The sequence below is a fragment of the Muscardinus avellanarius genome (assembly GCF_963383645.1).
Source record: "Muscardinus avellanarius genome assembly, chromosome: 2".
Lineage (NCBI taxonomy): Eukaryota > Metazoa > Chordata > Mammalia > Rodentia > Gliridae > Muscardinus > Muscardinus avellanarius.
This window is the reverse complement of record NC_137787.1, coordinates 21,201,803-21,224,053: the sequence shown is the minus strand read 5'-3', so window position 1 is coordinate 21,224,053 and position 22,251 is coordinate 21,201,803. Positions and strand designations below refer to the sequence as shown.

General features: G+C 49.9%; 1 protein-coding gene across 3 annotated transcripts in view; it reads right to left on the bottom strand.

The window, feature by feature from the left end:
- The window catches only part of TNS1 (tensin 1), a gene marked incomplete at both ends in the record, with an annotated part of 220,739 nt that overhangs the window by 146,298 nt on the left and 52,190 nt on the right, over nucleotides 1–22,251 (bottom strand). For all 3 annotated transcript variants that reach the window (XM_080688952.1, XM_080688953.1, XM_080688954.1), the window contains one exon: nucleotides 14,092–14,129. In XM_080688952.1, coding sequence (XP_080545078.1) covers nucleotides 14,092–14,129 — 38 coding nt within the window. The remainder of the gene's footprint in view (nucleotides 1–14,091; nucleotides 14,130–22,251) is intronic.

Sequence of the window (22,251 nt, the reverse complement as noted above, 5' to 3'; positions counted from 1 at the left end):
TGGGCTACACTCCCAGACCTATTTTATACTTTTTTTTAAAATTTGGAAACAGGGTCTCTTAAGCCAGCATGGCTGGCTTCGAACCTGCACGATCCTCCTGTCTCCACCTCCCATGCATGGGGATTACAAGCGTGCGCCACCACGCCCGGCTAATTAATTAATTTTTAAAATGGGGCTGAGGGTATAGCTCAGAGGGTAGAATGTCCCTGGGTCCAATACCCAGACCACACAAAAAGAAATAGGCACAGTATAAGATTGACAGCAATAACTAATTATGAAATAGAACAATTATAATAATATATTGTAATAAATGTCATGTGAATTACGTATCTCCCTTTTTCATAACATCTTATTTTGCTGCTCACCCTTGTACTGATGGAAGATGACACCAGTACGTGAGTGATGTGGCCTTCAGGCTGCTCTATAAGGACCGCCTGAATACATGCAGGGGGTTTCCATGACAGCCTAAGTGACAACCGGGACCATAACATATACAGCATGGATACGCTGGGCAAATGATAATTACACCCCATCGGGCCCTCCAAGAAAGACATGCTTGAGGTCCAAAGCCCTAGAACCTCAGAATATGACTTCACTTTGGACTTCCGGGAAGATGGCGACCGAGAAAAGCGGGGCTTAAGAGTCCCGCTAACAACCAATCTCCATTACCACAAAAAGAGCGCCTTTCATAGCCAGAAAACACCATCACCAGAAAAACAAAAAAACCACCAGGCTCCAGAGAGAAAGCGGACTGAGAACAGAGCTCAGGGCCACAGAGAAGACACACGCGCCCGAGGACGCGGCAGCAGCGCCATAATGCCGGCGGCAGCGGCGAACTCAGCGGACGGCTACAGCAAGCCGAGGTGAGCCGATGCGGAACAGCCAGGCGGGATCTTTCGGCGCAGACAGCATTTAAAGCTCCCAGTGGCTGAGCTCAGCACACGCTGCAGGGATTCAGAGTGGAAATCAAAACCAGAGAAGAAAAAATACGCCAGCCTCATGGCCGAGGGCGTGGCAGAGGCGCCATATTGCCACCGGCGGCGGCAGCAGCAGTGAATTCACCGAGTCCAGTACAGCTACATCTACGTACTCAAGAACAGTGAGTCAAATTGCGGGCCACAGAGGAGAAATCCCAGTATTGTGCCTCCTGGGACTTGACCCAGTGAGGGAGTGGTGGTGGCAGAGATATCACACCATAGGAGAGCGTGCAACCTGGCACCCCCCATAGTTTAAAGCAGCCTCTATCGACTCCCTGGGTCGGAGACTCTGTGATACAACCCAGTAAAGAAGTAGTAGGGTCTGAGATAATACAGACTCGAGATCCAGAGCACCTTAAGTGAAGCCATAGTGACCCAAGGGAAGAACCCAGAGAAGGCACAAACCTCCGAAATCATGGGAAAGAGGAATAACACTGAAGTAATGAATGTGCACAACCCCACAACATCAGAACCTGATAAAACAGAAAATCAGAGATTTCTAGAAGATCAAATCAGGAAAATAACTGTAGAAATAATAGAGGTGCTTCGAAAAGAACTCAGAGAGAGCCAAAAAGAGATAAAGGATGCAATTAATGAAGTAAAGGCCTCAATTCAAAGCACAAACAACCGATTAGACCACATGGAGAACAGAATCTCGCTCTTAGAAGATGAGCAATCCAAAAATGAATGCATAGTTTCTAATCTAGAAAAAGATATCCAACAGCAGGAATCTGACATTGAAGAAATATGGGCCCATCTTAAGAGAGCTAACCTAAGAATAATTGGAATAGAGGAGGGAAAAGAAAGTGATACCAAAGGGATCAACAATCTCTTCAAGGAAGTAATAGCAGAAAATTTTCCAAATATAGAGCAAGAGGTTGATACACAGATCCAGGAAACTTATAGAACTCCCTTTAGACAGGATCCGAGAAGAGGATCCCCACGCCATATAATTGTCAAAATGACCAATGTGGAAGCCAAGCAGAGAATCTTAAAGGCAACAAAAACAAAGGGCCAAGTGACATTCAGAGGCAAACCAATTAGAATCACTCCAGACTTCCCAAACCAAGTCATGAGAGCCAGAAGGGCTTGGAGTAACATATTCCAAACTCTGAAAGAAAACAACTTCCAGCCAAAAATTTCCTATCCAGCAAAACTTTCTATCAAATTAGATGGAGAAATAAGAAGCTTCCATGACAAACAGAAACTGAAGGAATTTATGTCTTCAAAACCAGCGCTAGAGAAAATACTCAAAGAGATTAACTACAAAGAAGAAATAGGTAACACTCACCAGAACCAGAGAAACAAGAGCTTCCATCCAACAGACAACTAAGATTGGTTATCTGTGGAGATTCATTATTTATGTTAGTCTTTTACCTATCTCTAAATTGTATTGTTTGCCTTTATTGTTGTTAATTTTTAGGATTTCTAGTTGGAATATTAATATACCTTCAGATATAGCATTTGGAAATATTTTATCCAATTCTATTAGTAACTTTTAACTCTGTTTACATTGTCTTTGGATATACAATATTTTCTTTTATTTTTTAGGGAGTTTGTATATTCTTCTGTTGCCTGTGCCATTGTAATCATATCCAAGAAATCACTGCCAATTTCAATGTTGTGAGGTTTTATGACCCAGATTTTCTCCTAAAAGTTTATAGTCTTAAGATTTATATTTAGGTCTTCTATCTAGTTTGAGTTAATACTTGTATGTGGGATTAGGTAAGGGTCCAATTTTATTCTATTCCATGTAATTATTATTTTTCAACAATATTTAGTTAAAAGATTATTATTTCCACCACCAAATCTTCGTGGAAACCTTGTCAAAAATAACTTGACAATATAGGGAAGAAGTTAGCTCTAGGCTTGTATTTAACTCCAATGGTCTATATATCTGCCTTTAGAACAGTACTACACTGTTTCAATTATTGTAGCTTTATATGGCTTAAAATCAGAAAATATACATCTTCTAGCTTTGTTTTTGCTTCGAGATTGTTTTGGGTATCTAGAGTCCATATTCCATATCAGGATAGATTTTTTTCTGAAAAATAAATATATGATAGTTTCACCTAAAAAAAATATTCTCTGGTAAGAAAGAAAGCAAAAAGAAATATTGAAATGTTATCTTTAAGTCATCAAAAGCTTGGTATCAGACAAATGAAACTGTTATGTGAGATTATCATTTTTAATTTTGGATAAATTGCTATAATACTAGATGTCAACCACTAAGCCAAGCATGGGAGGGAGGGATGGGGAGAGAATGGGGTGGGGATCGGGTGGGGGCTGACTGGGCGATGTGTGCATGTATGTCTACAAAAGTTTGTATCCCACTATGATGTATGAATACAGTGCACCAATAAAATAAAATTTAAAAAAAAAATGACTTCACTTTGTGTCTTTTCAGAGGAAATCAAGTTAAAATAACATCATGAGGGACCTCACTCCAGTATGATGAGTCCTTATAGAAACTGAGACAGAGACAAACAGAGAGGGAAGAAGACGTGAAGACACAGAGGGACCATCTCGGGAAGACAGAGAACCAGAGAGATGCGTCCACAAGCCAAGGGAAACCAGACTGCCAGCACGGCAGCAGCGGGGAGATCTGAGTGAGTGAACACTCCCGACAGTGCTCAGGACGAGACCCTGCCGGCACCTCCACTCCGGATCCACGGCCTCTGGAACCGAGAGACAATAAAGTGCTGTAGTTTGGGCATTTTATTTATTTGTTTACTTTTTATTCATGTATTTGTTGTGGTATTGGGCATGGAAGCATTCTACCCCTGAGCTACATCCCCAGCCCTATTTATTCTTAGCCGGGTGTGGTGGCACGTGCTTGTAATCCTAGTACTTAAGAGACTGAAACAGGAAGATCACAGGTTTGAAGCGAGCCTCGGCAACTTAGTGAAGCTGTCGATAACTTAGTGAGACCTTGTTTCCAAATAATAAAATAAAAAGGGTTGGAGGTATATCTTGGAGCTGGAATGTTCCTGAGTTTAATCCCCAGTGTCACAAAAAAATAAAATAAAAATAAAAAATAAACCCAGCCGGGCGTGGCAGCACACATTTGTGATCCTAGTACTTGGGAGGCTGAGACAGGAGGATCACAAGCTCAAAACCAGCCTCAGCAATGTGGTGAGGCTCTTAGCAACCTAGTGAGTCCCTGTTTCCAAATAAAGAAATAAAATTGGGCTGGGGTGTAGCTTGGAGGGTAGAATGCTTCTGGGTCCAATCTCCATCATCAAAAATATATAAATAAATAAAACTTTATTAAGATATACATGCATTGCCGGGCGTGGTGGCGCACGCTTGTCATCCCCGCGCTTGGGAGGCAGAGACAGGAGGATCGCGCAGGTTCGAAGCCAGCCGCGCGCTGGCTTAGGAGACCCTGTTTCCAAATATAAAATGTAAAAAGAGGTCTGGGAGTGTAGCCCGGAGGTAGAAGGGCTTCCAGGAACCCCAGTACCACCAAAAAATAAAAATAAAAAAAGATATACATGCATGTAATAAAAATGCATCCTTTTACAAATAAACTTCAATGAGTTTGGACAGGTATTTACACCTAGATAACTGCCATGATCAAGATAAGGAATATTTCTATTACCCAAAAACCTTCCTGCATACCCCTATGCAGTCAGTCTTCCTACTACCCCAGTTCCTGGTCACTGAGGTCTTGCCTTTTCTAGACTTTCAGAAAATGGACCCCGGCCGTATGTGCGCAGCCTTCTTGGTCTGGCTTCTTTCATTCAGCACAATGTCTCTGAGCCTCCACACAGTTAGGCAAAGGTAGTTTATTTTTTTCATTGCTGACTAGTGTTACCCTGTCCCACTACATCACAATCTGTTCATCCATTAACCTGTCGTGGAAGACTGGGTTCTTTCTAGTTTGGGGCTCTTGTGAATAAAGCTCAAATGAATATTTGCGTCCACGTCATTTTGAGAGCATATTTTCATTTCTCTTTTGTAAACACCTCAGAGTGGAACTGCCAGGCCATAGGGTCAGTGTACAATGAACTTTATAAGAAATAGCCCAACTGCTGCAAGAGTGCTTATATCATCTTATGCTCTCATCACTGCTGACCACTAAAAAGAAAAAAAATCCCATCGCCTAGGTCATACCCCAAGCCACCATCTCTGGATAGCAGGACGGAGACAGCAGTACTAGGGGTGGGGGTGTGCTGGGAATTGAACTCAGGGGCACTCTGCCTCTCTGAGCTATACCCTCAGCTAAGTTTCTGAGGCTGACCTCAAACCTACAATCCTCCTGATTCAGCCTCCCAAGTACTGGGACTATACGTGTATATAACTGTCCAAATATACATCAGTTTTGGGGTGTGTGTGTGTGTGTGTGTCTATGCATCGGTTACTGGGGATTGAACCCAGGGCCATTCTACCACTGAGCTATACCCCCAGCCCTACTTTATTTTATTTTATTTTATTTTATTTTATTTTTTATTTATTTATTTATTTTTTGGTGGTACTAGGGGTGGAACCCAAAGGCTTTGTACCTCCGGGCTATACTCCCAGACCTATTTTCTATTTTATTTGGAAACAGGGTCTCACTAAGTTGCTGAGAGCCTCACTAAGTAGCTGAGGCTGGCTTCGAACCTGTGCGATCCTCCTGTCTCAGCCTCCCAAGCGCAGGGATTACAAGTGTGTGCCACCACGCCTGGCTATTTTGTTTTATTTTATTGACAGAGAGTCTCACTAAGTTTGCAGAGGGCCTAAACTGTTGAGGATGGCTGTGAACCTGCTATCCTCCTGTCTCGGCCTCCCAAGTACTGGGATTATAAGCATGCACTATCATACCCAGCTTAACATCAGTATTTTTTTTTTAATACTAGGGATGGAACCCAGAGGCCTTCTTCCTCCAGGGTATGCCTGCAGCTATATATTTATTGTTTTATTTGTCAACATGGTCTTACTAAGTTGCTAAGAGCCTCACTAAATTGCTGAGGCAGGCTGAGCGTGGTGGCGCACGCTTGTATTCCCCGCGCTTGGGAGGCGGAGACAGGAGGATCGCGCAGGTTCGAAGCCAGCCGCACTGGCTTAAGAGACCCTGTTTTCAAATTTAAAAAGTATAAAAATGGGTCTGGGAGTGGAGCCCAGAGGTAGAAGGGTTTCCAGGAACCCCAGTACCACTAAAGAAAAAAAAAATTGCTGAGGCCGACTTTGAACTTGTGATCCTCCAGTCTCGGCCTCTCAAGTATTGGGATTACAAGCCTGCATCACCACGCCCAGCTAACATCAGTATTTTTAACTTATCCAGGAGATAAGACAAACTTTCAGAGCACTGGTGGAGGCTCTCAGGTGCTATGAAAAAGTAGACAGGCCTAAGACACGCTGCGTTGTCCCACAGGATGGAGAGAGAGGAGGAGAAACCCGTGCAAGTATCTAGTCTTGACGCCACCGTCCTCAGCAAGCTCTGCTGGGGCCTCAGATTCTCCCTGCCTTTTATGCCACAAGAGAAAGTAGGAAGAATAAAATAGAGTAAATCAGTAAAAGCATCTTTCTGGAATGTCGAGCTTGGCATCTTAAATCGAGTTACCATCATGTTACCATTCTCAGTGCTGCCAGGAATCCTGCTTGATAGGTTTGGTTAGGTGCTGCTATCATTGCCATGTGCAGGTGAGGGCTCAGGGGGCCGGTGACCTGCAAGGTCACCCAACAAGCGCTTGAAACTCAACAGTCTGTCTCCAAGGCAAGGAGCTTAAACACTGCACCAGGCCAGGCGCCCCCTCCCAGCCAGCTCTTCCTCGTAGCAGGAGGATACAAGCTCCCGCCCAAGTGTACAGGAAGGCTGCAGGTGTGTTTATGAGAGACTAGCAGGAGAGGTGATGGTTAGCTCACTGGGGTGGGGGTCAATTATGGGATTTCCTTTCCTTTCAAGCTTGAAGGATGAGATTTAAGCCCTTTGGATACAGAGGGAGGAGACCGAGTCTCCGCCCCTACCATTCGTAGGTCAGGAGTGCCAGGGCTGGCAAGAGGGCAGGAAGGAGCCGGAGACGGGAGCCAGGAGAGAGAAGGAGCTGCCCAGAGACAGGCCAAGGCACAGGGCTGCTGCCTGCCCAGCTGCCTGGACCTTTCGCTTAACTCCTATCCGACCTGGAAGGGACCAGGCACATTCTTCTGGAAGGAGCAGTCAACAGCGACTGCTATTTCAAAACCAGAGGCAAATCAGGAATGAGACCAGTGTTTCCTAAAAATGAATCTGGGGATTAGGGGAGCCCAGGCCTTGCCCAATGGGAACTCTCTGTACTATCTTGGCAACTTTTCTACAAATCTAAAGCCATTCTAAAATTAAAAGCTGATTTAAAATAACAAATACATAAATACAACATATCTGGAGGTTGTGGGGTCAGAGAGCCGGGGACTGAAGAGAAAACAAAACATTAGGAAATCTGCTGGGTGTGTGTGCCGCAAGGGTTGTGCTCAAATAAAAGCAAGCAAGCCAGTCCTGGCCATTCCTTTTATATCCCCCCTGGGAGAGAAACAATCCAGGACAGATAAGGACTCTAGATGCCAAGGTGGGGACAGAGGCAGGCTTAGAATCTGCTTCCTTCAGGAGTTCAAGGTGAGAGCTGGAGTGGCCTGCTGGACTCACCTGAATTCCAGGGCCCGGCTGGGTCCCTTTCTTCTTTCCGGTCTCTCTCACTTGCTGTCATTCTCTCTTCCCTTCTCACTCGCACACCAACAATTTCTCCCGGGGCAGAGCCAGACTCATGGCAAAGCCCACTGTGCCAAGCACCACTGACCCAGGCCCAGCCGTTCCCCTCGCCTGGCCTCCACGCTGGACCTACAGAATGAGGGCCAGCAAGGGCCCCGCCCACTGCCCACTGTAAGACGAAGGAAAACATCCCATGTATTACAAGGTTTTGTGTAGATGCAGGTTATTAAATGTTGAAAGCAAAGTTTGTTTATGACCAGCCCCAAGCTGGAAGGAACCCAAATGTCAATCAACAGTAGAATGGATAAACAAGGTGTGGTTTATTCACATAATGGAATACAACAGAGCGATAAAAAAGAATGGACCACGCAACCTGCAAAAACATAGATGAGCCTCCCAGGCAGAATGTTAAGCGAAAGATGCCAGACTCAAACGTGAATACACAGCATGATTTGATTTATATCAAGTTCAAGGATAAGCAATTTTCTTTGATGACTGGTGTAAGTACAGCAATTGCCTTTGGGGGATTCTGCCTTGGAGGGGAGCAGAAGGTCTGCTTTCTGGAGTGCTGAGAATGTTCTAGCACTAGATCTGGCTCATATATATATATATATATATATATATATTATATATATCTGGCTCATATATATATAATTTATATATATATAAATTATGAGTCCATATGTTTGAGTTTTGTGTACTTGATGGCATGTGAGTTATACTCCAATTAGAAATAAATATATATAAAGCCACGTATGGTGGCACATGTATGTACTCCCAGTATTTGGGAGGCTAAGATAGGAGGGTCACACATTCCCAGCCAGCCTGGGCAATACCCTCAGCAACACTGAGACCTTTTTCTTTCTTTCTTTCTTTCTTTCTTTCTTTCTTTCTTTCTTTCTTTCTTTCTTTCTTTTTACTGGTAGTGAGGATGGAAGGCAAGGGTATTCCACTACTGAGCTACAGCCTAGCCCTACTTTATAGGTTGATGAGAGTCTCACTACTTGCTGAGGTTGTCCTCAAACCTGTGAGCCTCCTGACTAAGCCTCCCAAGTACTGGGATTATTATTATTATTTTTTTTTTGGTGATACTGGGGGTGAAACCCAGAGGCTTTCTACCTCCGGGCTATACTCCCAGACCCATTTTTTATATTTTATTTGGAAACAGGGTCTCACTAAGTTGCTGAGAGCCTCACTAAGTAGCTGAGGCTGGCTTGGAACCTGTGCGATCCTCCTGTCTCAGCCTCCCAAGCGCGGGGATTACAAGCGTGCGCCACCATGCCTGGCTTTAAGTACTGGGATTATAAGCATGCACCACCACACCCAGCTAGTAAGACCCTTTTCAGAAGAGAAAATAAAAAGGGCTGGGGGTATAGTTCAGAGGTAGAATGAACCTGAGTTTGATCCTCGATACGAAAAAGAAAAAGATGTAAAAATGAGTAGAATTATTGTTTGGAGCGCTGTCTGTGTCCAGAGACAAGAGCTCCTCAGAGGGAAACTAGCAGTTTTGCTGATCCTTCCTTCCCGGTCTCATCCATCCCCTCATCCCTGAAATAGGAACCGTCTTAACAGTCTCTATTCTGCCCTTCTTTCCCTTCACAGACACCTCTACTATGGGCCAGGCATTATTCTAGAACCTAGGAGTGCGATCTATCCCCAGCCTTCTTTTGTGTTAGCCGAGACATTTGTCACAGGTACCAAGCCAGGCACGGAGGCCCCTCCCCAGCGCCAGCATTCTCAGGCTGATGCAAGCAGAATGCCTGCCCTCTTTTCCGTCTTCACCTATGGTTCCAAGGAAGGAGGATGATGCCCACTACATGTCAATGGGTACTTGCTCTGCTGCAGCCCAGCTCACAGAGCTACAAGCAGCGGGGTCAGAGTGTAACCCAGGTGACCGATGCCTACACCCCGGCCCTTCCCGCCACTCACAGCCCTCTCTGGGCTTGTGTGGCACTCAGCCTCCAAGAAGGTCCCATTGACTCTTGCCTCATGGTGGGCATGCCCTTGTGAAGGCTCCTCCCACAATGAATAGGACCCACTTGCACACCAGGAAGATACCATACCACCAATAACAGTGTGTACCTTCCAAGGCTGGGATACAAGACACAGCAGCTCTGCCTGGGTCTTTTGGGAAACCGGCCATGTTGTGAGGACAGCCCTGGAAAGCGGTGCAACGTGGCCAGACCAATAACCAGCCCCAACTAGCAAGCTGCAGGAAAGAACCCCCTTGGGAGAGGACTCTGGCCCCAGTCAGGCCTTCAGAAGGCTGAGTCCGACTAATACCTTTGCTGCCACTCCATGAGAGGCCCCTGGCAAGAGCCCTGCTCCACCCCTCCCAAAGTCCTGAGCCTCAGAAACTGCATCAAAAATCTTCACTATTAGCCGGGAGTGGCGGCACATGCTTGTAATCCCAGCATTCAGGAGACTGAGACAGAAGGATCACAGGTCATGAACAGCCTAAGCTAGTTAGTGAGGCCCTTTGCAACTTAGTGGGACTCTCTTTCAAAATAAAGAATAAAACAAGGCTGGAGGTATGGCTCAGTGGTAGAGTGCCTTTGAATTCCATCCCCAGTACGAAGAAGAAGAAGGAGGAGGAGGAGGAGGAGGAGGAGGAGGAGGAGGAGGAGGAGGAGAGAAAGAAAGAAAGAAAGAAAGAAAGAAAGAAAGAAAGAAAGAAAGAAAGAAAGAAAGAAAGAGAAAAGTTCACTATTGGTCAACCATGGTGGTCAACACCTCTAACCCCAGTACTTAGGAGGCTGAGACAGGAGGATCACAGGTTTGAGACTAGCCTTGGCATCACAGCCAGACTCTCAGCAACTTAGTGAGAACCTGTTTTAAAATGAAAATAAAATAGGGTTGGAGGTGTAGCTTGGAGGTAGAATGCCCAGGGTTCAAACTCTAGTACCAAAAAAAAAGAAAAAGAAAGAAAAGAAAAAGAAAGAAGAAATGTTCACTGCTGCTTTAAGCTGCAAAACTTTGGGTAACTCTTTATATCATACTTCTGTGTGTAAATACAGCCCCAGCAGAGCCAGGGTTCACACTGCAGGAAAAATCTGGAAGGTGACATGTTAAGGCATTAAGAACAAGCCCGTCACTCACAGGGAGGCCGGAGTGCACTGAATTGGCGGCGATCGATATCAGCAAGAAATCCCCAGTGTGTGGGAGAACTGTGGGAAAGAGAGCACGCAAAGCAGAAATCCCAGAGCCTGCCTTCCTCGAAGTTTCTCACACACGTCATCTATCTCTGTAAGTGAAACCACGTGCCCCAGTCACTCTGGCCAAGAACCTGGGAGCCATCCTTGAGCCGGCGCCCTCCCCACACCCACCCAGCCTCGCACCCAGCAGCGAGGCTCCAGGTTCAGAAGGCGTCCCACATCCAGCCCCTTCTCACAGTGCCCAGGCCAAGCCACCGGCCTGTCCCGTGGCAGCCTCGGGCCCTCCCTTGCTCCAAGCCCGGTGCCTGCCCCTGGCCAGGGTGGCCGTCTCGTCGCAGGAACCAGATCACGTCCCTTGGGCTCAGAGCTCTCCACTCTGCACAGCTCCAGCCACGCCACCTTCTTTCAAGAGTCACAAGCTCCTCTCACCTTAGGACCTGGGCATGTGCTCTATCCTCCCCTCACCTCGCCTTCTTCTGGGTCCCACCTCACATAACACTTCTTCCAAGAAGTTCTCCTGGGCTAGCCTAGCCTAGCCACTGACTCCTGGCGCATTCTACCTCTGAGCTACACAACCAGCCCCATTCTTTTTTTTTTGTTTTGAGACAGGGCCTCACTAAGTTGCTAAGAGTCTCGCTGCATTGCTGAGACTGTCCTTGAGCCTGTGATCTTCCCGTCTCAGCCTCCCAAGGACTGGATTACAGGTGTGCGCCACCCCGCCCAGCTCAGCTCAGTTCTTTCTTAACTCTCTGCCTCTGTATTGCTGCTCTCCTATTAGAATGTAAGCCCCGTGAGGGCAAAGGTCATTCGTCTCTCTCACAGAGAACAGTGTCCTGCACATGGAAAAGCTTCACGTTTAATGAGTCCCATTAGAAGCAAAGGTGGCTGAAATGACCTCCGGGCCGATGGAGTTGTAAAATCTAGAGCAGAGAGCTCTGCTGTGAATTCTGGGGCTCCATCGCCTCCCAGCAGGACGGAGAGGCAGGACAGTAGTGAAAGCTGTGGTTTCGGGGAGCAACTTGCCAGCTGGGCGGAGAGTGCGTCACCAGTGGTTCCCATTTCCTATAGAGGAAAATCCTATGCAAAGCCCATCTGTCTGCCACTGCCCTGTGAGGCCTCGGTTCCCCTACTGCCAGCCCCTCGGCTGGGCAGAGCAGGGTTGCTGCAGCCTGGTGCATCATGTCCCCGGGGTCTGCTGGGGACACCGGACAGGCGCTGCCCCCCCAAGTCATCTTTGGCCTTCCTTTGTCTCCATGCACACGGGGCCACCTTCTGGCTTCTCTGGGCTATCTATCCCCCCTCCTCAGACCCTGAAAGCCAGTAATGTGTCCCCCAATTCTCTTTATGTGTATCTTTTTTATTTTTTCTGTACTGGGGATAGAACCCAGGGGCATTCGACCTCCGAGCTACACCCCCAGTCCTATTTTTTTTTTTTATTCTCTATTTTGAAACCGGGTCTCACTGAGTTGCAAAGGGCATCACTAAGTTGCTGAAACGCCAACTGCGATCCTCTGGTCTCAGCTTCCCAAATGCTGGGATTACTAGTGTGCGCCACCACACCCAGCTCTTTACATGTATCTTCCTGATAGCCAGAGATGGAACCTCACTAGGAGGAAGAGAGGTTGGGTAGAGGATGCCAGGGCAGCGAGGGCCACTGGCAGGAGGCACCACGGCCCAGCCACACGGCGAGGAACTACCCTGTGAGATCTTGGGGCGCTCACTCTAACTTTTGGTGTCTCGGCTTCCCCATCTGTAAGACAAGGCCATCTTTTAGCCTATGTTTGATGCCCTGATGGAATCGAAAGAATAAAGTCTCATAATGCATGTGAAATGCTCTCTACGGCCTAAAGTGCTGTCCAATGCTATTAAGAGCTGCAAATGCAGGAAGGCAGTAGGAACGGGGGAGACCGGAGAGGAGCAAACGCTTCTGAGAATAAGGCTGGGAAAACTGTTAAAATGAACAGCACGAGGAGGGTGACAAAGGGAGAAGCAGGAACTCCTGACCTATAGATAAGCTGAGGGAGCCAGAAAGCAGGACACAGGGAGAGGAGCAGAAAACTCACCGTACCCACCGAACTGCAAGCCACAGGCCCTTGGCACCTCAGCTAGATGAGCAAGCTACCTGAAGCTCACAGATGGGAGCCCCCGCCCCAAGGAAGGAGCAGACACGGCTTGTGCGAGCTCTCCCAGGAGAGTGCAGATCCAGACCCCACACAGACAGACCTGGGGCGTCATCAGCTTCCTCCCAGGGGCAGCTGGGACCCCCAGAGCGGCCAGCCAGACTCATCATTCTAAGCACCTACTGTGTGTCAGGAACTGGGCCGGAAACGTCACACACACTATATCTCCTGTGATCCCCAGAACAGCCTTAGGAGGTAGGCTGGCATTCCCATGTTCCCGAGGACAGAACAGGCGCAGAGTGGCACACATGCTACTCAAAGCCACCCTGCCAATCCGAAGCAGGGCATCAGGCCACCAGACGTGGCGTCTGGGCTTCCCGCAGCTATTTCGGAAAGTAGCCCCCTCCTCCTTCCCTTCCCAAGTTCCTTTCTAAAAGGTTAAGTCCAGGCAGCAAAAGTAGGTAAAAGGGCAGGGAGGGTGGACGTGAGGACTGGAGAAGGGACAGACGGACAGACACTGGCTGCATGGGAAAAGGCCAAGAAGGCAAGTCCACCCAGCCAGAGTTGAGCCCTCCCAGCAGGAGTCCCCTTCCCAAATTCACCATCCACCCTGATACCCCTCACCCTATTACTGCCACAAGCTGACCCATCACTCCTCGTCCGGGCCTGTGCAACCAGCACACTGCCGTCCCTCCAGGCTGCTTCCCCAGTTTCCCTCTCCCACCAAGACCAGCCAGGAAGCATTAATGGAGAAACCGATGCCCAAAATGGGGCCTGGCCAATAAAGAGGAGCGGACAGTAGCTTCCATGGTTCCAAGACCCAGCGTGATCCTGGCCTCCATCCCCGTCTCCCCCACTTTCCCAGCCCCCTCCAGGCCCCAGGGCTGTGGACACCCACTTTTCTTAGTTGGCCAAACTGGGCCACCTAGGGCGCCGCCGGCCACGGGTGATTGAAACCCTCCCCGCTGGCCCCGGCTGCCCCTGCAGAACTGCAGGAACACCTTGGAGGAGGCCTCGGCCAGAGCCGCCGGGGCTGCAGGCCCCCCAGCCCGCCCGCTGACGGCCTGCGCCTTCACCTTGACCTGCCCGCTCCCCGGGCTTTGCATAAACAAAGAGAGGCGGAGGGCGGGCGGCACCGCCCCCTGCAGCCCGCCCAGTCCCCGGCCCCTTACCTTGGCCTGGCATTTCCGATGACACGAGAAGCTGCACACTGCAAGAAAGCGAGACACAGAAAGAAAAGTTTTAGCCGCGAGGTATGAAATGGAAACTCTGTGAAGTCTCCTCCCACTCCCGCCCGCAATCGCGCTCCGAGGGAAGGAGGGACCGAGGGAGGGAAGGAAGGAGGGACAGACGGCGGCGGAGGGGAGCGACCGCGGGGCTGCGGACCCTCGGGGAGGGCGCGAGGTGGGCGGAGCGGGGACTCAGGGGCCAGCTCCCTCGCTGGACCCCGCCAGGGGCTCAGGCACCCCAGACCCAGGCCCCGTGCCAGCGCCGCCGAGGAATAGGGGGCCTTCTCCCCTTACACACGCAGGGGCAGGCAGGCTCAGACAGCGCCCGGGAGCCTCGGTCACACGCGCTCCCCGCGACAGAGGGACAGGCACACACCACTTACACACGCACACACACTCCCAGGGCCTCTCCTCAGGCACACTGCCGGGTACCACAGAAAAAACCCACACCCACTCATTGCCAAGGAGACCCTCTGACCCAGGCCACCAATACACACGATGTCATGGGAGACCCTTGGAGTCCCCCAGCCAAGCACAGATCCTTGGATACAGCCGTGTACAAATACACAAAGTCCATGCATGAGTACACACACACACACACACACACACACACACACACACACCACTTGCTTCCCCCTCCTATTACCAGAAGCTGGAATCAAATTTCCTATCAGGTTCCCAAAGCCTGGAATGTCCCCAGCCCTGTGGCCCCACCCCCCAGGGCCCTGGGACTCCCTGGAGAGATCTGGCAGCCCCCTCCCAGCCCCCAGGTCCAGGGGTGAGGTGAGGGGGGGCTCTGGAGCTGGTTTCTGTGCTGATGTGGTTCTGGTGGGCTGCACAAGACCCCCTGAAGCGACTGGGTGGGGCACTTTTTGAGAGAACTAGGGAGATTTCAAAAAAGGGGAAAGGCCACCCTGACTCAAATCCTCAGCAGCCACTCCCCCCACGCACACGCACACGCAGGCACCACTTCTGTTTTATCAGCAACACCTTGGGACCCGCTTTGAGCCAACCTGATTCTCAGCAGAACACCACAGAAGAGGCAGGGAGACGGTTAAGGCCTAGAGCCCTGTGGAGGCCTCGGGGCTCCCACACTCAGCCTTCTGTGTGTCTGAGGCTGGCACTGGAGTGGGGTGGAGCCTGAGGTGTGACCTTGGCTGGGGACCTTCTCCACCTAGTCCTGGCCCAGCTCAGGCCCGTGACTCAGCCGTGGTGAGCAAGGCTTTCCTGACCCCGCAGCAGGCGTTCAGCCCCGCTCAGGAGCATCGCCAGCCACACAGGACGCACTGCCCGCCCAGCCACACAGTCACGTCCATCAGCCAGCTTCTGGCTCCTCCGGCTGTCCCTGTGCCCCCGCCCTGGGTGGCAACTCCCTCCCTCCCAGGCACTCTCCCCCAGCCCCAACCCCATGCTGTTTGGGGTCAGGAGAACATGGGATTGAGAAAGCCGCTTCCATGGGGCCTGAGTTTGGAAGGCCCTCACTGCTTCCCATGGGGGACTGTCCCCTTGGTCACCTGGACACCTGGAGCGCATTCTCTCTCTCTCCCTCTCTCTCTCTCTCTCTCTCTCTCTCTCTCTCTCTCTCACACACACACACACACACACACACACACACCTGGTGAACAGTAGAGACTTAATAAATGTTTGCTGAGTCGGTCCTGAAGGTCTCTGGAGTGAATGGGTGCTCCATCATTCAATCGCCCACACCGCTTTCAGCCTTTTGCTGACCAGTAACACACCGTGTTCCACCAAAAGAGTACAACTAAGCGTCCACTCTGGGCCTCCAGCTGCAGTGTAGATGCAGGGGCACACTGGGGACCAGGATGCTCTTCTCCCAGCACATTCCCCGTTTCCCACAGCTCCCGGGAAGCAGCTCTGGCTGCCTGGACCACTCCCTCACCCTGGCACTTTGCCGGGCTGAATCCCGCCCATCCTCTGGAATCCACTCAAGGCCCTCTCCTCTAAAAGGCCTTTCCTGACCAGCCATTAGGTCGTCGCTGTTCTCTTCTTCAGCACCTGTGTCTCCATCTCTGCAGTTCCCAGTCCCAAGCCATCTTGGGTACTTTCCAGCTGACTGACTTAGGGTGTACCCCTCCAAGCGGAGCTCAAGAGCACAGGGAGCGTGCTCAGCTCCTTCACCCAGCAGCTAGAACAGTGTCTGCTTCAGGCCCAAAGGACCACACAGCATCTTGTGAAATTAGACAAAGGCCCACCATCTGGGCAAAGCAGCCCATGACACACCGCAGGCTCGTGCAGTCTCTGTGGGAGTGGTGAGGGTCCCTTTCTCCAGGCAGACCCAGCCCTGTGCCAGGTGCGTGCCTTGGCAAGCTGGGTGTGGGCCGATGCCAGCGCCCTCTCCCTCCATGTTGGCACCCTTGGCGGTGCACAGCCTGCAGGACTGTACAGGGTAGCCCTGCCTGTTGCAGGGTGAGCAGACACTTAGTGAGTCCCCCAAGCAGCAGTCAGGTGAAGAAATCCCTGGGCGATCCTAGCACAGCCTGCTGCGTGCTCCCCACAGCTCCTGTTCAGTGCGGGGCGAGGGGCAGCCTCCTCCAGTTCCTGGCCCGGCAGCACCTGCCACAGCCCCAGGAGGCTGCCTCACTGAGCGCCCTCCAGGGAAGCCTCCTGTACATTCTTGGTCACCTTTCTCAGGTCCTCTCTCAAGGGACAGTAGGGTTTCCTACTCTAACTTTCATCCTTCCTGCTGTCACTAGGAACTTGGGCAACCAATTCTTCCAGCTCTCGGTTCAGATCAATGGAACACTGAAGTGTTCCTGACCCTCAGAACCTTCACAGAATAATACTTCTAATTTTTTTTTTTTTTTTTTTTTTTTTTTTGCTGTATGTGTGTGTGCGCGCATGCGCTGTATTGGGAATTGAACCCAGAGGCATTCTACTTCCAAACGGTACCCCCAGGACAATTTTATTTCTTATTTGGAAACATCTCACTAGGTTGCTGCAGGCCTGGCTAAACTGCTGAGGCTGTTCTCGAACCTGCGATCCTCCTGTCTCAGCTTCCTAAGGACTGGGATTACAAGCATGCACCACCACGCCTGTCCCTGGATTTGTTTTTAGCTCCTAAATTTGGGGGCCATTCATTACACAGCAGTAGATAACTGACATGGAGACCAGAGCTCAGGATCCTCAGGAAGCAGAAGCCGGATGCTGGCTGAGGCTGGGAGCCGAGGCAGAGGCCACTCTGGGCGCCACCTGGGTCCTGGTCCCTGCCGCTCCTCTCCCTAACTGCTCAGGTCATCACCCTGCTGAGCGATTATTCACGATCATATCCCAGAAAGTAATGAGCCTAAGAAACAGTTGAATCCCAGCCTTCCTCCCCAGCTCCTGGCCACACACCAGTCCAGACCAGTCCCCACCAGCCTCACACCCCTCAATCCTCTGACCATTCCCAAGTGCAAACTATCAAGTCACACCCTGCTTAAACCCTCTGCCCTCCTCCCCGGGACATCTAACACGGGAGGCCTGGCCTTCATCTCCAGCAGCTCCAAAAGAGATCTGTGGCCGCCAAACCCAACTCCCCAAACGAACCTTTGAGTCTATAAGGAGCAGGTCTGAAATGAAGGATGAGCTCAAAATGTCCCTCCTGGATAAGGGAAGGTCCTTTCTTCTCTGGAATCCCAGAATCCTCAGCTCACACTCCCCAGAAAGTCCTTGTCACCTTAGAAGATTCCTCTCATTTCTCTGTGACTTGCTTTCCCCCACCTTCCCACCCAGCTGTTTCCCTGAGGCAGACAAGGTTGAGAGCGGGGCGTGGTGGTGCACACTTGTAATCCCAGTACTTGGGAGGCTGAGACAGGATGATCGCAGGGTCTCAGCCAGCCCCAGCTACTTAGTGAGGCCCTTTGCAACTCAGTGAGACCTTGTTTCAAAATGAAGAATAAACAGGGCTGGGGGTGTAGCTCAGAGGTAGAATGACCCTGGGTTCAGTCCTCAGTACTACAGAGAGAGAGAGAGAGAGAGAGAGAGAGAGAGAGAGAGAGAGAGAGAGAAAGAAAGAGAAAGGGAGATTGAATCCAACTTTGCTGCACAGGGCCTGACATTTAGATAGGGCTCAGCAAGTGTGGAATAAATGTTAAATTGGAAGGACTGTCCCCAATCCCATCTCCTGTCACAGGGGCTGGCCTTCTGAGGCAGTAGAGATGACTCAGCAGGGGAGTCTGAGCCCCACTCTGGCCCTAGCCCCTGCTTGGGAAGGTAGTAGGAACTGCGGGAATACGTCAGGACACCCACCACCAGTGTGCAAGCCTGGTAAGGGATGAGGTAGAGAATAAGAGAATTAACTGATCCTCTGTCCACTCCCCAGGCTGTTCATCTACACACCCACTGCCCGGCTGCATGCAGACTGCCTCTTAGACACAATCCACACTGGTGGAAATCCCCTGGGTTCAATCCCCAGCACCACTAAAACTAATTAATTAATTAATCAATCAAAAATAAAGCTAATGAATTAGCCAGGCATTCATCCTGTAATCCTAGTACTTGGGAAGTTGAAACATGAAGGTTGAAGGTCCAAAACCAGCCTCAGCAATTCAGCAAAATCCTTAGCAACTTGGCAAGATCCTGTTTCAAAATAAAAAAATTTAAAAAATTTAAAGGGATTGGGGGTATAGCTTAAAGGTTCTGAGTTCAATCCCAGTACCACCAAAAAAAATGTTCCTGGGTTCAATCTCAGTCCCACAAATAAAAAAGAAAAGAAAAGAAACTAATGAATTGTTTGTTCCTAGAATTTTCACTTAATATTCTTAGAGTGCAGCTCACTTTGGGTAACAAATTTTGGAAAGCCAAGTGGCGGCTAGGGGGCGCTCCTGCACACAAGGGTTAGCCGCTGTTAGCAGCAGCTATGTCACCCGGGCCATCCTTGTTATGATAAGGAAGAGCCCCTGTCCCCCGTCAGCAGACCTGGGCTCCAGTCCTAACTGCTGCCATACAGCTGTGTGACCTAAAGCAAGTCATTTTCCCTCTCTGGTCTCAGACTCTGACTAGCAGCCTCCAGAGTGACCCAGGCTTGCACCTTGGCCTTTGTTAGTTCCATATGTTAAAACACCAAGACTTTCTTCTTTGCTGGAATGCATTAGGCAGAGCAGGGGTGCCTGCACACCCCTCACGCTCACTCACCTGCCTCAGCTCTGCAGGCCCTTGAGTTTGCGACATCTGGAGCAGATGGCCCCCAAGCCCTCTCCCGGCTGTGAAAGCCTGTGCATGCCACCAGCCCATCCCCTGATGTGGTGTGAATGTGTGTGTCCCCCTGATGTCACATGTAAGAGGTGGGGCTAGAGGCACTCTGCCCCTGGACAGATTAGTGCTATTAGTGGTAGGACTGATGCCCTTTTGCATCTCCATCCCTCCAACCAGTGTTTGTCCCCTCCAGTGGACTCAGAGACAAGGCACCACCTTGAAACAGAGACAAGGCCCTCACCAGACACTGAACTGGCTGGTACACTGATTTTGGACCTCTAGAACTGTGAGCAATAAATTTCCATTGTTTGTAAATTACCCTAAGGCATTTTGTTATAGCATCACCAACAGACTAATACATTCCCTGTCACAGTTGCCATCCACCTCTTCCTCCCAAAAAGGGAAAAGGTTGGGGAAACACCCAGCCTGAGGTTGGCAGGGATGTTCTCTGCACAGGTCCGGTTTCTCCTGAGGCCTCTCCGCACATGCATCTCAGGATCAGTTCTCCCTGAGCAGATGGTAGCCTCCGGGCCCCTACGGAAGGCCTTGCAATCACAGGAGCCACCTGCAGCACCCTGCAGAACCAGCACCCACAAAGGGAAGTTCCTGTCATAACACAGCTCCCCAGAGACCAGGAGCCTGTGTCCACTACCAGTCTCAACACTGCCCATGCAGCAGGGCCAGTGGGGGCCTGGATGGGGAGGGGGCCCTCAGTTACCTGCTGGGGTGGAGAATGGCTCCCCCAACCCCATTCCTTGGCCCCCACCCCCGCCTCAGCTGGACTGCCAGGACTCTGTCCTGAGGTGGCTTCCTGCCTCTCGGGAACACAGGAAGCCAACATTGTTGGGATCTAAATGGCCTTTTCCTCCTGGTCTCGGGTCGGAAAATAAGTACATAGCCTCGGTGTGCACCCAACCCCGGCCATAACCGCCTGCATGCCCAGCCCAGCCTGAGAGGGCTGGCCCGGCCACCTGCCTGCTTACCAGCTGCTCAGCCTGCCTGCCGGCCTCTGCCTAGGCCTGGGCTAGAAGTAGGCTGTGGTTAATTTAATGTGTTAACTTGGCTAGGCCACAGTACCCAGATGTTTAGTAAAACATTATTCTAAATGTTTCTGCAAAGTTCTTTCTTTAGATGAGCTCAAAAAAAATATTTCTTTTGCAGTGCTGGGATTGAACCCAGGGGTGTTCTACCTCTGAGCTACACCCCCAGCTTTTTTCTACTTTTTGTTTTAAAATGGGGTCTTACTAAGTTGTTGAAGCTGGCCTCAAACCTGTGATCCTCCTATCTCAGGCTCCCAAATTCTAAAATTTGGCTGAGATTAACATTGAAATCAGTAGAATGGTGTGTGTGTGTGTGTGTGTGTGTGTGTGTGTGTGTGTGTGTGTACTGGGAATTGAACAAACTCAAGGACATTCTACCTCTAAGCTACACCCCCAGCCCTATTTTATTTTTATTTTTATTTTGAAAAAGGGTCTCACTAGGTTGATGAGAGTCTCACTACTTGCTGAGGTAGTCTTTGAACCTGCAGTCCTCCTGTTTCAGCCTCCCAAATACTAGGATTAGTAGACTTTGGATAAAGGACATTACCCTCCACACTGTGGTGTTATGGTCAGATGGTCAGATACAGAGTGTCCCTGAGGAGCTCAGGGTTGATTAAGTCATGAGGATTGCAATCTCATCCCCTCCCTGCCCAGGTGAACCTGGAGAAGGCGGCCCTGGGGGTGTGGCCTTAGGGATTGTGCTTGTGCTGTGGAATCCCCCTACGTGCTTGTTCTCTCTGGCTTCAGGCTTCCATGGTGTGAGGAGCAGAGCCCATGAGCTCTCCCTCCTCCTGCTTCCCACCACCTTGCCCTGAGATCCAAAGACCCAGCCCCATGTGGACTGAACCTGGAATCTCCAAGAATCTGTGAGAAAATCCATCTCCCTTCCTCTAAGTTGTATGGTCAGTCATTTTGGTTAGAGCAGAGAGAATGTTGACCAAGTCATATGGGTGGGCCTCACCCAATCAGTCAAAGGCCTTAAGAAAAAGACTGACTTCTCCATGCAAAAAGGAAGGCTGTGACAGCCAGGTGCTATGGCACACACCTGTAATCCTAGTACCTGGGAGGCTGAGATAGGAGGATCACAGGTTTGAAGCCAGCTTTGGCAACTTAAAATGACCCTCTTTTAAAGCAAAAACAAAATATAAAAAGAGCTGGGGGTGTGGAATGCTCCTGGGTTCAAATTCTAGCATGAAAAAAGGAGGAGGGGGGGGGGGATTCTGCCAGTACACAACTTTTGAATTGTTGTTGTTGTTGTTGTTGTTGTTGTTGTTGTTGTTGTTAGAAGTACTGGGGATTGAACTCAGGGGTATTCTACCTCTGAGCTACATCTCCAGCCCTACTTTTTTATACTTTATTTTGAAACAGGGTCCCACCAAGTTATAGAGGGCCTCATTAAACAGCTGAGGCTGGCCTCAAACCTGTGATCCTCCTGTCTCCACCTCCCAAGTACTGGGGTTGCAAGTACCATGCTCAGCTTGCTTTTAAACTCAAATTGCCACTCTTCCTGGGTCTCCGTCCTACCATGCTACTTCTCTGTTTTCTCTCTTTCTTTCTTTCTTTCTTTCTTTCTTTCTTTCTCTTTCTTTCTTTCTTTCTTTCTGTTTGTATGGTATCTGTGGTACTGGGGATTAAACCCAGGGGCATTCTACCTCTGAGTTACACCCCTTGCCTGACTTTATTTTTTTTAATTTTGAAACAGGATCTTGCTAAGTTGCTGAGGCTGTCCTTGAACCTGCAATCCTCCTGTCTCAGCCTCCCAAGCACTGGGATTGCAGGCGTGCACCACCACACCTGGCCTGCTTAAGATTTTTTACTTGCCTCGCCTGCACAGCTGCTGGCCGAAATCTCTATCTATCCACTCACACAT